Genomic DNA, 17,540 nt, shown 5'->3' with positions numbered 1-17,540 from the left:
TGAAATAATTGGCGCTTATTAGTTTGAGATGGATTCAAATTCTGAAAACAAACTTGAGACATTGCCGTCATTTCTAATTTGTTTTTAATGCACAATGTAGTGCCATTATTTCCTATGCGTTAACACACATGCCAATCTTGAATGAATAGTGTATGGTTGTTTAAGTACTTTTGTCATATTACAGCTAAAAGGCTAATAAAGTCATTTTTTAAGTTCTATCTAAAACAGATTAGAGTAGATTTTGTTTTACATTTCTTTCCACTTCAAAAATTTACATTTAATTAAATGTGTTGCTTCCCATTTCTAATTATTTGTTAAATTGACTAATCTAATTTACTAAGTCCTAAGTGAAAATTATCTCAACACATTTTTTTCTCTCTCTCTCTCTGTGTGTGTGTGTGTGTTTAGCTGGAAGAACTACTGTATATGAACTAGCAACAAACTTTCCAGTTACTTAGCAACTTGAACAAGGCAGGAAGTACATGCAGAATTTATTGTAATTACTGGAACATTTATAATATATCAGTGATCACACATTTAGATGCCAATATCAGAAATATCCTTGTTGCATAGAGGACAAGTCAGTCATATTTTTGTCTCTACTCTAAGATATCATGTGACCCCATGGTTCTGTTTGAGGAAAATTTAAAGCAGGCTGCAAATGTCAAACACACTTAAAATGTTCAGTTGACTTCATTCAGAGCCACAAAATAATTAATTACAGACTTTATTATATTTTTTTCTTTCCTACTATGACAGAATTAAAGTCACTATATGAACTGTTCAAATCTCCTTCTGTCTTTTTCTGGTTGTCTCTTTCGCTCCGTGTTAAACTGAGGCCACACACTGAGCTCTCCTACATGGAAATGCTGCAAGTGCTGACAAACAGTGTTTGATCTTTCATTTTTGGACTTCAGAGTGCTTCAAAAGGGTTTGTCTGTCTGTCTATGTGTGTGTGCTAGAGAAATAGTAAATCAAAGTAAATTTGCCCTCAACTGCACAAGCAGGATGTCGGTCGTCACTAAACACGCCATTTAAAAATTAAGCAAAAGTCTCTCCTGTGACCTCATAATTGTAGATGTGTGTATGTGTGTGTGTGTGTGCATTATAGTGGATTAGTCTGACTCTGCATGGTTTCTTTTCTCAGCAAGACTTTGAGCACAAGAAGAGGGAAACGCCACAGCCACTACTGAGAAAGCGCCTGGCAAGTGACAAGCTTTACTCAGCCTTAAACCTTTTGTCTCTTATCCTGTCTTTCACACATACACACAAAACTTTGTGACGGATGCACACGAAGCTATTCAGTCAATCACTTGAACTGTCTTCCTCTCACTTTATCGCATCCTTTTACCTTCTGATTTCATTCTTCTCTCTCACTCTCTTTCTCTCTCTGTGTAGCTAGAGATTATTCCAAAACAATGCCAATGTCAATCTCAACAGCAGCAACAAAAAATTATCATGTTTTCCCCTCATTTGTAGGTGTCTTGGATAATAGCATCTGCTAAATGGCTGAATGTAATGAAGAATGCTCAATTCTCCAGGGATAATTTCTATGAGAAATAAAGTGGCACTTTTTACATCAGTCTCAATAAGTTTGAAAAATCTAATGGATGCTATTGTTTTGTTTGTTACATGAGTCGCACTCATATAATCTTGACCCAAAAATGAAAAAGGGTCAATCCTATTTATGCAGTAGATTTTATGTCCCCAGTCTTATAAAAATGAATAAGGATAGAAATCATATTAGTTTTTCTTTTATTTAGAGTTTAAAATGATCTGTTACTTTGATTCGAGCCATTGTAATATTTTTTTTACCTTTTTTTTGGCCTTTTTTATTAAATTTTTTACAAACAAATTATGTTTTTATTTATGTGTAATCTCACCTTTGACCTGAAGGGCTCAGGGAATCCTCCGTGTGGTATTCCTATGTGTCCTTGCAGGAATTCCACAACAGACAGAGGGAAGGAGAGCTCATCTGCTCTCTCTTCTACCTCAGCACGGGACAGAGAGTTCTGCACCATAAACTGGGCCAGATCACCCACAATCTTAGAGGAGGGGGTCACCTGAAGAAACAAAAGGGAAATTGTTTCAAAATAATACAAGGGAACTAAATATGAGGATTTGAGAGGAAGAAAGACACATGGTGAAGAAAAGAAAAAAGCAGGTGATTAAGGAGAGGAATAAAATGTTAAATGTCACGCAGTTTTCTTTCACATAAATAGTTCAGCTCTCTGTGAAAAATACCTTATATATAGCAAAACTGCTGTCAAGTTTTAAACTTGCAGTCTAGGCTATACACTTTGAAAGCTTTGCCTTAAAAAAGTACCATAGTAGTACAGTTTTGGCCTATCAAATATTTTGATATATGCCAAGATAATAACATTGTGCTCCAAGGTATTTAAAAATATATCATTTTGCCATGATAAAAAACATTGTACATTTTGGTACAAATTAAACAAACAAAAACTGTAACCACTCTAGGACTGGAGTGTTGAGAGTAGGTCAAAAAAGGAAAGAAATAGAGTGACATTTAGGATTAAGTTTTGTAATAGAGTCCTAGACCAAAGTTACGCAAGGTTAATCCTTGTTTAAATACAAAGCCACAGACATGACATGTGCAAAGACTTATTGAGAGCAAAAGATTTAACAACAACCCCACAGACCCCGAGTGACTCGAGCACCGCCGGGACTGTAGAGGAAAACACAGCGGAGACCTCCAAACTCTAAGGTGACCAATTAAAAAACTTATTTTGCACAAATTTCAACATTATACACTTTTACATGAGTTACATGTGTTCTTTGAATGATATTAAAATTCTGACACTCTTGCATAACTCTCCTCTGCTTCAGAAATTCAGTCATCTCAGCCAGGGAATACTGCTCATATGACTCTCCGTAAGATGAGCACTTAACTGTCTGGATAATCAAATGTGATTTCACTAAATTAAGCGTGAATGTTACTTCATCCTGCCACAGTCATTTGAAGTCAAGACACCGGAGTTCGTGTTAAATCAAATCCTAAAGACTCATGGTGGCTGGGGTGCTCCTGCTTTGGTTGCGTTAAGAATAGCAGAGTACCATACTATTTTGCAGCGTGTTATGAAACAAATGTTGAATTTTTTTTTTTGTTTTAAATATAAACTCATAGGCCTTTTTTTAAGTGGCATACAAAAATATTACTACCATTCTTGTTAATGGCTAATTGTGAAATTATTCTCAAAACATAATACATAGAAAAAAACATAAATTGAGTGAATCCAAAAGAAAGCACTATTCTGGTGAAAGATTCAAATTATGAGGATGCTGCCCTCAGTTACAAAGCAATCCTTCAATTTCTGAGTTGACTTGGAATAGAGAGAAAAATCAATGAGTTGTTAATTAAGTAGAGGATTTGTTAAGTACCCAGACACAATGCAAAACTCGGTCAGGCCAAGTCACTGTGATGGAGGCTGTCGGGGAAAAGTGTTATAAGATGAGACTGAGATGGGATTAAGAGGGGATCAAACACACACACACACACACGCACACAGAGTAATCCTCCTGCCCGTCAGTGTCTCCTCTTACTGCTTTTCTGATGTACTGTAATCCTTCTGTGTACATCTCAGTTGCTCTCTGCTTCTGCCTCTCAGTCTTTGCTTCCTCTCTCTATCTCTCTCTCTCTTTCTCTCTCTCACACACACACACACACACACAAGGCAGGCCTAGAGGTATTTTCTCTCTCCTGTGTTATTGTGCAGGGTATCTCCGGCTAACTGACAGGGTACATCTGTTTGGCCATCGGCATGGACAGCGAGCGCTTTGAACTCAAGAGAACGGTTTGTGAGTGTCAGTGCTTGCTGCTGCTTCAAAAGAAACAGAATTAGTGGAGTGTGTGTACAGTGTGTGTCTCAGCAAACTGGATCGCAAGAAAGAGCAAGACATGAAGGTTGTGTTCAGAACTGAAAACTAGCATAATGCTTACTGTGCAAAATATGCACTATGCTGCCTAATATTTAGATATTTTTAAATATAGATTTATATTGAGAATATATATGTATCAGTATTGCCCGGGCTGATCCAAAATGAGCAGTCAATCGCGGTTACCTGCGGTTACGAGTAATCCAAAAATATTTTTAATGATATTCGGGTCGCGGTCGGTCGGGTCGTTTGAAATAAAGATGCCAATTAAACCTTTGTAATTTATGTAGTACTAGACACAATTTTGAAATACATAGGCCTACACTTTATTGGCTGAATAACTGGTGCGAAGATGACGCACAAGCTCAGTCTGCAGGTAGAGATGGAGGCAGGTGGCAAGAGAAAAGGTGAAGTCTGGGGAGCAACTACGCTGTTTTTGGTAAAACATGATTTTGACGACTTCATTAAGTTTTGTTTTTATAGAAAACTATTTTTAAAAGATTTTCATTTTGTATAAATTGTATCGTAATTTTGATCAATGTTTTATCAATGAATTGCTCGTATTTAATAAATAAGAAGCAAATATATATAGCAGACAATGTAATGAGGCACCAGCACGATCACTTCCATTGCATGTGAACTGGAGGGCGCCGAAACTCCGCTTGTGCTTCACAGATTTGAGAAATATAGGCTATATATTTCAGAAAGCTTGAAATGTCTAATTTTAAACGAAAATATTCAAACCAAAACTAATAGACTACTCTCTGAATATGTAATCCATATGAAATGTCCATTTCTCTCTGGTGAGTCCACATCGTCAACTTCATCTTTGCAGCAACACAGAGAACAGCAGTTTATTACTAAACAATTACTAAACAATCCTAGCTAATTTAGACACATTCATAATCAAATTGAATTTGTGCAAGCTTTATGCGTGTGGTCATAAGGCTTATTATCCTGTAGGCTATAGCCTATTTAAGTAATTAAATTAATATAAAGGGGCGATTTGTCCACGAATGGCTTAAATGAACAACTACCAGTCGACTAGAAAAATTGTCGGAGGCAGCTCTTATTCCATATATTTTTGAACCAGCAAACCATTCTGGGTTGAGCGAGCGACCCCATGGAATGAGTTATCTGTGTGGAATATTCAGAACTGCGCTATCCGCTCACGAGCGTTCTCCGCTCCCCTCTACATCCCCCCTCCCCCCGCACCACTACGTCTATGGCCCAGTGACACTACGCTGAGCATTTACTACTTTTAAAAAATGCGGGTCAAGAAGCTGGTTGGGTACAATATTTTCTTTTTCTTTTTTTTTGGTTCGAGTTGCGGGCGGGTTATTTGAAAACGTCAGTCGGGTGCGGGTTGTTCATACATTGACCCGCGCATCATTAATATATATAAAAATATAGAATATTTATTGTGCTCACCAAGGCTGCATTTATTTTGATTACAAATATAATAAAAAATTGTTAATTGTGTAATATTATTATAATTTCAAATAACAGATTTTAGTTGTAATATTTTTAAATGTAATTTATTCCTGGGTTGGCAAATCCAATTTTTCAGCAGCCATTACTCCTTTATTACCTTCGTCATCACTGTTACATGATCATTCAGAAATAATTTTACTATGCTGATTGGTGCTCAAATAACATTTCTTATTATTAGTGGAGGAGGTAACAAATTACAACTACTCGCGTTACTGTGAGTAGTTTTTTTCATGGTACTTGTACTTATTTAAGTATATTTTTAAAGCTGTAGCCTACTTGTACTTAAGTACAAATTTAGCTAAATAATCTACTTTGATATTTTTTAATCATAGTGGGTTACTGAGTATGCCCACAATTTGAATTGATATTCAAACCTTTGACAGCACTTCAGTAACTAAATTAAGATATCTGATCGTGTAGGGAGAAGTAAAGGCCCTGATATCTGAACCAGTAAAAGATGCCGCTGCAGCAGGTGAAGAGCTCAGACAGTGAGGGAGCTCAGCATAATTTATGGATTCAAAGTTTGGAGAAACAAACTACATGGTAGTGTTATTATAAATATCTATATATAGATACCAGTACTGAAATATTTGACACTGCTGCGTTCTCTTTCCTGTCTTTTTGACATGCATCCGTCTCCTGTCAATTACAGTCTGAATGTCTGTGCAGGATTGCAGGTATTCTGCATAATTTGAATCATTCCCGCGCAAATGTGGTGAGTGCTTTATTGTAACATGAGAACACAGTCATGTAATTGCAGAAAACTGGATGCAAGCTCTGAAATAGGCGTATGAATTGCCTGTCTTCTCACTCCAATAATGCTCAGACTGCGTGCAGTCGCGATGGCTCTGTGTTTTGTATAGTAGAAAGATTTATCTTTGCTCCTGGATTAAACTTTTTCAGAAGTTATAAACCATTCAGAAAATATCCACGCCTGACTGATGAAAATCTTACTTGAAATTGTATTGGCTATAAGTGAAATGCACCAGAAAAAGTCTTTCAACTATCACAAATGGAACTTTAATTTCTTTACAATGTATGCTAAAATTTTATGCTAAAAATGTTTTGGAATGGGATAATTGTCTAGGATATATAAATATCCTATTCTGTACAGACATTACAGGTCAAAGCCATCTGATGTTCCATTTATCTAAATAAATAGGCTTTTTTTTTCAGTTCAGTTTGAAATCAAATTTAAAATAAAGCTGTTAGCTTTTGCAACAAAGTTACCCTATTTTAAAGACACAAACACAGAATGAGCAAATGTTTAAGACTGATATTTTTGTAATGGTAATTGAAAAATGTTTAAATGTATTTAAATAAAAGCCTATATTAAAATATTTAATAAATAATACATTTTGCCAATGGTATTGAAAATTGACTGTCATGAAATCCAAAATGGTCCTACTTACTTTTTAATGCGCATTACTAGTTTTGTAGAGAACAATTGAACTGTTCAAGTCAATACACAGGAAAAAAAAAAGTGTCTGCTGTCGTAATCTTTAATCAAAAACTGAAAATTGCCTTCCGCTCTGGAATGGTGTTCTTGCTCTGATGACTTCAGTTTGATGGCTTGGAGAGAATCCTCTTGTTAAGTCACGTCGTAAGGACTGCTGTTTCTGGGTGCAAGTCTTTACTCATTTCACTTGAGAATATGATCTCAGCAGCCATTTATGAGCATTAATTAATTAATATTACATATTTAAGCTAAGCATTTAAAAAAAAATAGCTGTGCACACTTCAGTCTCTGTGCTCACAATGTCTCAATAATATTTTAGTTGAATCACTGTCAGGCTATCTGGGATTTCAGTATGAAGATAAAGGTTAAGGTTATATTTTTTCAGTATTACATGACATCGTGGGTGTATATTAGCACAGTTTGTTGTTTTTTGGGTGGCGTCTGGCAGAGCGTTAGGACCCAGAAGCAGTGAAGCATGATATCAGACATAACAAGCAGATATTCTTAACCTCTCCTATCCAACCGTGAATCTGCTATGAGCAAGAGGTGGAGAGAAGGTACGGCACAATAAAACCCTGACCTTTATTCAATATTCCATTTCAATTGGAAATACATTACAACAATGAAGTCCGTTGCAACTTCTGGTTAACGGGTACCTTAATTTTGATATTATTCTAAGGTATTAAAGTTCGAAATTGCTGTATCATGACCACTAATTCACATACTTTGTCAATAAGATAAAAGTGATATGAATTTCAACTTTAATATGAATATTTTTGGTAATTCATTAAATATCGCAGGCTAAAAAGTAACTAGTAACTAGTACTCTGAGTAATTTCTGAGTAGTAGTACTCTAAAAAATTTTTTTTTACTGCATTGTAGTTGAATTATTAATTTAATTTCACATAGTTGCAGTATTACAGTCACACCAGTTCATTGGTGTGTATGTGTGTGTACAAGTGTGTGTCCGCGAGTTGATGTGTTGATTTTGCACTCTAGATGTTTTAGTGGTTCATCCCTTCATTACTTTGCATTTTTTTCTGCGCTGTGGGGGATTTGTAGATGGTACACGTAAAAATGTTCTGTATTTTTTATATTTTTTTCCCCATTCATTTCTTATGGTCGTCATTTCTGACCGAAGACCACCATGTTTTTTGTGTGTGTTCACACTCCATATGCCATAAAATGAATGTAGCATCTTTAAAAATTCTAAATGTAGAATGATCCGGTCAGAAATGACCGAAAACCACACAAGGGTTAATTAATTATTATTAACTATTATATATATATATATTATTATTATTTTATTTTTATTAGTAGTCTTTTTTATTTATTTGTAACAAATCTTTTGTTATGTGAAAGTCTGTACCATCACTTTCGCTTTAACTTTTGGCAAATAACAAGAATTTTGTCCTACCATTTGGTGAGGGATATCACACATGGTTCATTCATAAACGGCACATTCTGGCAAATGTAGTAGGTCATCAAGGTATTTTGTGCATAAAGGAAATTCACATACTTAATACAAAGTATAAATAATGCATAAGGCTACTACTTTCTTTAAAAAAAAAATGTGGCATGCTATTCCGAACATAACCTGACAGAGAGAGAGAGAGAGAGAGAGAGAGAGAGAGAGAGAGAGAGAGAGAGAGAGAGAGAGAGAGAGAGAGATGGCAACAGCAAAAGGAATATAAATATAGTATCACCACAAGATTCCAAAATCCAGTCCATTTCCCCCCAACCTATGAACTAAACTGAAGATGTGTGTGTGGGTGTGTGTGTGTGTGGGGCGGGGGTGAACTGAATAACAATCACATGCAGATAGACTGTACGTAAACAGAAACTTCTTTAAGGAGAATCACAATAATTGATTCCACTGAGCGGAAGACTGAAGCAAGTGATGCCAGACACATTTCAGCTGATCGGTTAATTTGGTTTTAGAGGGCAGAGTGCAGCACAGCAGAATCCAACACTGGCAGGTGAAATTGACTGCTGCTATCAGATTATGAGACTGATCATCTGATCACACTGTTTCTGTGACAGATAGTTGCAGAACTTGTTCTTATGTACGAACTGTACATCCAGGATCTGCACTATGCCTTGTTTCTAAAATAACTTTGTAATATGTAATTATTAAAATTTGAACAGAGGAAAGAATGAAGTGTGCTTGTGATTAAATTACTTCGTTGCCATTTTGGGTACACGGCAGCAAAAATTTACGTTTTAAGCTAATTGCTAGGTTTGAATCAACAGGGACAAAAGCTTCGACTATATACATGTGGAATATAAATGACAGAAAATCCAACAGAAAAGAAAGGAGCCACTTTATTCACTGGCCTTCAAGGACACTCTTCAGTATGTGGAACAGAGGAGGAGGAGAGAGAAAGAAAGAAAGAAAGAAAAAGAAAGAGTGGGTGACACATTTGGAATCAAAATGAGATTTTTGGAGGTCTTACTTTGATAAGGTCTCCCAGCAGCTTGTTGGCTTCGACGTAGGCTTTCTTCACCTCTTTGAACTTGTTACCGAGGCCCATGCTGTGGGCCTGGAAGTGTAGGTTGGTGTACTGGCCCCCTGGGATCTCATTTTCATAAACATCTGCATTACCAGACTTCATTGTGGCGGTGCAGTCGAAGGGAGCATACAGACCTCGAGCCACTTCCCAGAACTCGCTGTATTCATAGACTCTGTCCAGAGAAACCCCTGCATGACAGGAGAAGTGTGTTACAAATACAGCAACTTTACTGTAGGATGAGCAGCGATACAGCTTCATGCATACGTAAGGCTTCACATAAGACGCCAATTTAAATTTTAACGACACTACCCATGATTCTGCAGAGAAATATTGACCAATCAGAAAACCGGTGAAGAAAATGTGCCAATACTGGTAAATCAAATTTAACCATGGTTTTACTACAAATAAAACCAAAAAACATGGTTATTATGGTTAAAACATGGTGAACAAAGTAATCATGGTTTTACTACACTAACTATAGTTTAATCATGGTATTTGTTAAAAAAAGAATGTTGATTAAATTTTGAGTTTAAATCAAGACTTTTTGTCTGAAATTTTCAAATATACATTTTCTGCAAATCAAAGTGTGTAGTGTCATGCTTTCCCTCAAAGCTGGTTTATTTGGGTCAAGAAGAAAAAAAAAGAATCTATATTTCATATTGATTTCTTTATTTATCTGATAAGTAGCCATATAATTAGCAGGAAAATGTACATGCAGCCAGACAGCGTGATCATTGCCCCTACGAAGAGCACGGGTCTGTACTAACTAGATTATCCTTTATGTAGTCTAAGTGTAGGCTGTTTATGAGCACCAGGCAATGTAACAATTAAAAATCATTCAAATGATGTACAGGTCACAGTTTTGGCCATAAACATTATTTAAACATATTACTATTGCATATTCATAATATCATTTTTAGATTCACTCAGATTGTGACATGAGATTGGCTTTTCAAATCTTTTTAACAAGATATAGTGACTGCTCAGAGTAATTAGTCATCACTTAAGGTGTCTTTAAAACCTAGGAATAACACATATATATATATGTGTGTGTGTGTGTGTGTGTGTTTGTGTAAGTATATATTACAGATGGGAATGATTGGGCTGAAAGTATTAATTTAGTGAAATTAATCACCCTGTTCTTTCATATGTATATAAGTGGTAATGTTGATAGCTCTGTCTTCCTCTTTTTGCTGGGGACATTTGACTGATAGATACTGTTGTCCTAATCTGACACATCTCAAAACACACCATCAATCCATCAATAAAGGCCCTGCATAAAGTCAGGCTGTAATAATCAATGTGAAACCTCCAGTTTCCAGGCCACACACACACACACACACACACACACACACTTTTATATTTAACACACTTGCATGCCATCAGAGAGAAGCTCTCTGATATTATTATTCTCCTGCTGGGTTTGCGTCACTCCAGCAGACAAGAGTAACCAGTCCATTAAGTGAAGTCAGTGTACATCGTGTGCTGTACTCAATGTACTACAGTAGATAAAGGTTCCTAAATGCCTCTAAAATCAATGTGTGCTTATGAATGTGTATTTTTTAGTGTGTATGTATGTGTGCTTGCAAGAGTTATAAATGATGATAACATTTTCTGATTGGCAGATAATTTTTTTGCTGTATACAGAGCTTTGGGCTGTCAAGCGTGATTTCTCAGGGCACCTATTTCAGTGATATCTGTCAAATAATGGGGATATTTAATGCATGATATATATAAAAAAATGCTTGCAGCAGATTTAAGACAAGATGCTCAAACAAAGCATGCCATTCGCTTGCATACTAAGGTGGTTGCCTGGTTTTTCCCAAAATGATGGTTTTCGAGTTGTTTTGGGTACGTTCAGCTATGAGAGCAGTTGGCCAACCAGCTAATTTAACACCCACTTGGATCAGGCTGGCAGTATAGGAGATAAAGCTTGAAATAATGTCAGATTGTAAAACAAAGTTGCATTGTGAGATGAAGAATCATGCTGTACGATATAAAGTCACACTGTGAGACACCAAATCACACTGAGACAAAGTCATTATTGGGAGATAATAAAGTTGCAATAATAAATGAAGCAATGATGAGATACAAATTTGTATGCAAAGTAAGAAACTTCTGCATGGGAGTCCAGTTAAATAGCTAAGATCAGCAAACACTGGTTTGAGATGTTTTTCCAGCAGAGAAAACAAACAACAGCACAATTATATGACATAATTCTATACCTTGTGTTCTGAACTAAACAAAACTGAGCTAAATGGTGCATTTCGTGTTGAGCTCTGAGGTCAGAACAGTTTGTTCATATCATGCTGGAATTTACTGACATCAATACAGAATCGCACAACATTGCAAAGAATGTGTGTGTGTGTGTGTGTGAGAGAGAGAGAGATAGAGAGAGAGAGAGAAGACAAAGCAGAGATCTTTTTAAAAGTGAACATAAAGGGCTTGCAGAGGGATACAACTTTTGATTGTGAAAGTGAGTCCAAACTTCCCACTGAGAATTGAGAGATGTAGGAAAAAAAAATGACAGATGGAGAACGAAAGAGAAGAGTTAGTGTAAGCAGTGGGCTTGAAAACTGCATGGAAATACAGGGAAATGGAAGAAAATGAACTTATACAGTATAGAAGGACAAAAACAATACAAACATATAGGGACAGATGAGTGTAGGCGAAAGAGAATGGGCAAAAACTGGAAATAAAGGAAAAGATTAGAATGAGTGAACAAAAAAGCCTGAAGGGAGAACAATGGAGCGAAAGAATATTTGAGAGACAACGTGTGCTAGAACGGAAAAGAGAAGAAAGAAACACAAATCAATAGCATGGCAGCTAGATGGGCCAATGCAGAAATACATTTTTTTTAAATAAAATTAAATAAATACAACTATAAACTAAACTAAAGTTACTAACTAACAACAAATCAACACAAGGCATGTGTAAGAGGCTTTGACAAGTGTGGGGTACGACAAATGTGTCTAGCATTCATAACAAACTGTTCTAATGGCTGATGCAGAGACAGAGAGCTAAAGCTTTACTTGTGCTAGCTTGCTACACTGGCAACTAAATTAACCAATGCAATACACTCGAGAGAATACCAATGACAGTAAGAGAGAGTGATGAGAGGGAATGAGGTATCTTCAAGAAACTGAAGGTCTTCTGTGACCAATTATCTCAACAGATGTGCTCATGAATAAAAAAAAAAGCTCTTGTACTTAAACACACATGCTTAAGTGGTAGAAAAGCACAATATATACTCAATTCTAATCTCACACATTTGTTTAGCATTTTCCATTGTTCTTTTTCCATATTTAGATGTGTCGTATATATAGTGTACTAATTTAGTTAGCTGTTTGAAAGGTAAACTTAAAAAAAAAAACTTAATACATTAAAAAATATATTTAAATTAATCTTTCTTTATGTGTCTATAAATACAGTTTTTTATATAAAACCTAATATATAGCAAAAATAAATTAACTATATTAATTTAAATGAATGACATCTTTTCCAAATGACATTGAACTTTCTTCTTCTCTTTTTCTTAAACAGAGGTTTGCTCTTTCAGTCAAATGCCCAGAGCCAAAGCTTTAAACTGTGGTTTGGCGGCATTCATGAACAGATTGTTTTGCAAAGCAACTGTATATAACTAAATTAATGTATAAATGTATAGAAGAGAAAGAATCTGGAAATGGTTATTTTGTCATTTATATACACACACAATCTACTCAATTTTCTTGCAGCACTGCAGATCTGCAGCTTTAGAGTCTGTGTTCAATCAGCTAAGAGGTCACAGCGTGACATAGCAATCTTCGATTGGCCACACGTCTTCACATGATATGAATTTGCAGGTGCAAGAGTGCATCAAAGTGGAACTTTAGAAATGCACAACTTTGCACAATCTTGCATTTACGGACTCTAACATTCACATGCATAAGAATGGAATTCAATGGAAAGTGCCTAAACTGGGGTAACCACAGTATTTTCTATTTTGTATAAATGACATCCATATGTCAAAGAGTGGAATTTGTTTAATTCAGCCATTCAGCCTTGTTTTATGCACCAATCAGAACAGACAAATTGCATCTGAAAACTGGAACTAATTTTTGTGCCATATATTTGTGCTGGTGTGAACATATTTTTAAGGTTTGAGCCCTTTAGCTCTAAGATTTAAAGATCAGAATGTAAACCTGCATAATCTGTGTTTCTGACATGAATGATACTGCAAACTGTGTAGCCTTTACAGTGTAGAAAATTTTCAGCTTTCGACTAGTCACACAGTTCTCACTATTAGCTAACGATTAACGATGACTTTTCGCTCAATAAACTCCTAATTTGCTGCTTATTAATACTAAGGTGTAAAATATGGTAATGCAGAACAAGGCATTAATAGTGCTTTATAAGTACTAAAAGAAGCTAATGTGGGAATTGGGAATTGTTCAACGAGGATTATAATAATTACATTTTAAAGCACAGCCACCACAAAATCAGACTTTAGCACCTCTTTGAGATTCTTTCTGAAGTTAAATACAGATTCTAATTCATAAGATATAGTTTAATAGCCATGATACTGTTAATGAAATCGAATCTTTTCCCAACTATGATAGGCTTCTAAAAATGCCTTGCATTGTTTACATTGGTGTCTGATATTTTAAAGCAGTCACTGCAATTTAGGAAAGAAATCAACCAAATCTGTATGGGTGTGAAAATATTCATTTGTAACTCTCTTTGCAATTGTTAACATTTTCAAAAGTAACTGCAACTTAATTACATTTTTTTTCTCAGTAGCTACAAGAGATTAGAGTAACATTTATTTTGTAATTAAATTGCCTAAATCCGATACATGTAACTAGTTAACCTCAAACACTGCTTAATAAGCAACTAATTAATAGTGAGATTAGGTCTAAACTAAAGTTTTATCCCATAAACTTACAATATAAGATGTACCTCAGCCATATCTAGCGATTTTCTGATTTAAGTCTATAAGCAAACCACCTCAACAACCTACTGCATAGTGATGCTCCTGGCAAGCACCCAGAACACCCTAACAACCGCATAGCAACGTTCTGGCAACCACCCAGAACTTGCATTGTGATGGCTATGTTTGTATGAAAATATTTTTTGGGGGTGGGGGGTATCTCAGTGTTTAAAGAGACATTGACAGATTATTGTGTATGGTGTGGCTGCATGAGAGATTGTTCAAGAAAATAAGATTGTACTCTGGAGAATTTGAAACTGAAGTGCTGCGGACATTATCTAACCACCCTGCCTCAAAGGAACCATATTTAGGGGACATAAGAGAGGGTGAGAAGGAGAGAGGGAGGGAAAGGCTGGGAAGGGGAACTATGATTTAACTTTGACGGTAATGAAGTGGAGTAAGGGGAAATAAATGTGTTAGTTAAAAAGAAAATGGGGGAGAGAAATGGGATGTCTCTCTACCTCTCTTTTCTTCTCCATCATTAGTCTTTGTCCAAGGAGTGTCAACACATTCCCATTTGCTTCTGCATGACCTTTGTTTAACATGCCTCTCAGAATACGGCAATTATCACACTCACATGGGCAGTCCAGCACACATGCACACAACTGTATAAAAGTACAAATGTATTGATATATGATGACAACCCCTACTGTGTCCCTTGATTAATGAGCTTAGCGACTTGACTAATTAGACGTCATTAATCAATTGAGCCTGCCCGCAACTTAGGCATCATTGAACTGATCACTGACAGCTGCACATGTACTGACCTAGGCCAGAAAAGCTGCACATGTACAGACCTAGGCAAGAAATAAACATAAAAGTGTGGACTAAAAGTCACATGTTGCTTAAGAACACAGCATATCTGATTGATTTCTGAAGGATCACGTAAAACACTGAAGACTAGAATAACCCTTAATAAAATGAACTATGGTTTTACTATAGTAAAAAAGTGTAAAAAGTCATTTGTGGTTATCACAGTTCAACTATAGTAACCATAGTCATAGCTTTGTCATGATAACAATAAATACAATTTGAAAAAAACAAAAACATTTGGGGTGCATTTCGCCACTTAGCTCGGTTCGTTTGGGAATATGTGAACACGGCAATCGCGCTCGGATCCGCACATAAACAATCGGTTCGAGATCGCCCGAACAAGGTGGTCTCGGCTCGATTGAGAACGAACTTTATAGTGAGAAAGCAATCCTATCCATTGGATCAATGAACCAAGGTATATCAGAATGTATAACGGGTAATTACTTAAGTTCCATGAAAAACAGTAGACGATGTCAAAACGCGCCTTTTCATTTTATAATGCAATCTTATTGCTCTTCAGAGTAGGTGCATTTTAACAATATTGGTCCTTTTAGAAACTTTACAGAGTAAAAGCAAACCGCACCAAGAATAAAAATTAATTATTATTAATATATATTATTATTTTAATCCCTGCTTCGGAACAAAGCAATCGATCTACAGGTGTGAAAGCACCCTTAAAATTGAAAACCTTTTTATTGATTGCAATAATTACACAGTGTTACTGTTTTCACTGTATTTTTATCACAACACTTAAAAATCTTGCTGACCCCAAACTTTTAAAAGGTATTCTATATAAAAACATTTTTAAATATATGTTAAGTTATATTTTTGGGCAATGACATTATTTGACAAAAGGAGAGACAGGTTATTTTCGTTTAACAGGAACGAAAAAGTCGTCGAGTCCAACTTTTGTCCCCAGAAGCGCTGATATGTCAAGAGCTCTGCCCTCTAGCCTATGGCTCTGACTCTTTCTTTAAAAATCTGAACTGTTATTAAATATGCAGTGGATAAAGATACATGTCTACATAGTCCAAGAACTAAACGATAGCACACATGGAGGGAATAAATGTTTAAAAATAAATCTTAAATCACAACACATATGTCATATACAATATCTTAAGCTACATGTGACGTCTGTGAGAACAGTGCTTTATGCATCACTGCACTATAGAAAATGGAGCTTTTGTTTTTTTACCTGTGAAACATTCAAAATTGCCTGACCATACATTAACATGTTTCTTGTCCACTCACCGGTATCAAGTTTGGTTCCTTTGGTGCAGGCTACGATGGCACCCATGCTTGGTTGAGAGGTCATGCCTGCCATGGAGTCCACTGCTACATCCACTATATCTGCCCCTGCTTTTGCACAGGCTAGCATTGCCGCGACTCCCGCACCTGCAGTATCATGAGTGTGAACATGGATAGGGACATCAGGGAAACGGTCACGCAGTGCTCCAATCAGTAAACGGCTGGCTTCGGGCTTCAGCAGGCCAGCCATGTCCTAGAAGAAAAAAGAGCAGAGCTGCTTTTAACCACTCAAGTGCACCCCACAGAAAAGAAAATCACATTATGACGATCACTGTCATTACAGCAGCTCAACAAAGAAAAAGAGAAAAGAAACAGAAATAACAGAGCGAGAATGAGTATTACTGTCAATGTCTTCAGTCATTACACCCTTGAGTAACTGCCAAAGACAGCTGAAAATATCATGCTAAGAGTCCTGACACAAAAACAATGGTTATATTAGCAAATCCTTCACCTCTGCCTCTGTGGATGTGGAATATATGATTGTCGAGCCAATTCTGTGTGTGTGTTTTTTTCCATGTTCGGGTGATCTACCTTAATAGACAGTATATGTGTTCCAGCCTTAACTAGCTCATCGGCCAGCTTCAGATAGTACTCCAGTGAGTATTTCTGTCTCATGGGGTCAGACACGTCTCCTGTGTAAGAAATAGCCGCTTCCACCACACCTCCGGCCGCCCCTGCTGCTTCCATCCCCAAAAGCATGTTGGGCATATAATTCAAGGAGTCAAAAACACGAAAGATATCCATTCCGTTCTCTTTGGCTACCTCGCAGAATCTAGAGAGAGGGAAGATAAATGGAAATAATGCTGTCAGCTCTGCACTACAGCCAACTCCTTCAAAACTGACATTTATGGTTTATAAGAGTAAAGAGAGACCTTTGTGTGAACGCACATTCAAGTCAAGCCATTGACATCAGACATTTTAACGCCTGCCAGAATATTATGTACTTTCCAACAGTTAGCATCAGAAGTTGCTTTTATTATGGAATGTGGAAATTCTAAGAAACTCACTGCTATGACAAAGTGCGCTGAGAGGTTTTTAGCATATTGATATGCAGCTGCTAATTAGCTCTGAGAGAATTTTACTGTGG

The 17,540-nt window shown here is 36.4% G+C and overlaps 1 protein-coding gene across 1 annotated transcript in view; it reads right to left on the bottom strand.

The window, feature by feature from the left end:
• Window positions 1-17,540, bottom strand: part of pcxb (pyruvate carboxylase b) — a 178,791-nt gene that overhangs the window by 15,018 nt on the left and 146,233 nt on the right. Inside the window, exons 15-18 of the mRNA XM_026268700.1 lie at window positions 16,985-17,225; window positions 16,397-16,646; window positions 9,307-9,551; window positions 1,884-2,063 (exon numbers count right to left, since the gene is read on the bottom strand). Of these exons, the coding sequence (XP_026124485.1) occupies window positions 1,884-2,063; window positions 9,307-9,551; window positions 16,397-16,646; window positions 16,985-17,225 (916 nt within the window). The remainder of the gene's footprint in view (window positions 1-1,883; window positions 2,064-9,306; window positions 9,552-16,396; window positions 16,647-16,984; window positions 17,226-17,540) is intronic.

This window comes from Carassius auratus, chromosome 7 (genome assembly GCF_003368295.1).
Source record: "Carassius auratus strain Wakin chromosome 7, ASM336829v1, whole genome shotgun sequence".
Lineage (NCBI taxonomy): Eukaryota > Metazoa > Chordata > Actinopteri > Cypriniformes > Cyprinidae > Carassius > Carassius auratus.
The sequence above is the reverse complement of the archived record's forward strand: the minus strand, read 5'-3'. Positions and strand labels throughout refer to the sequence as shown.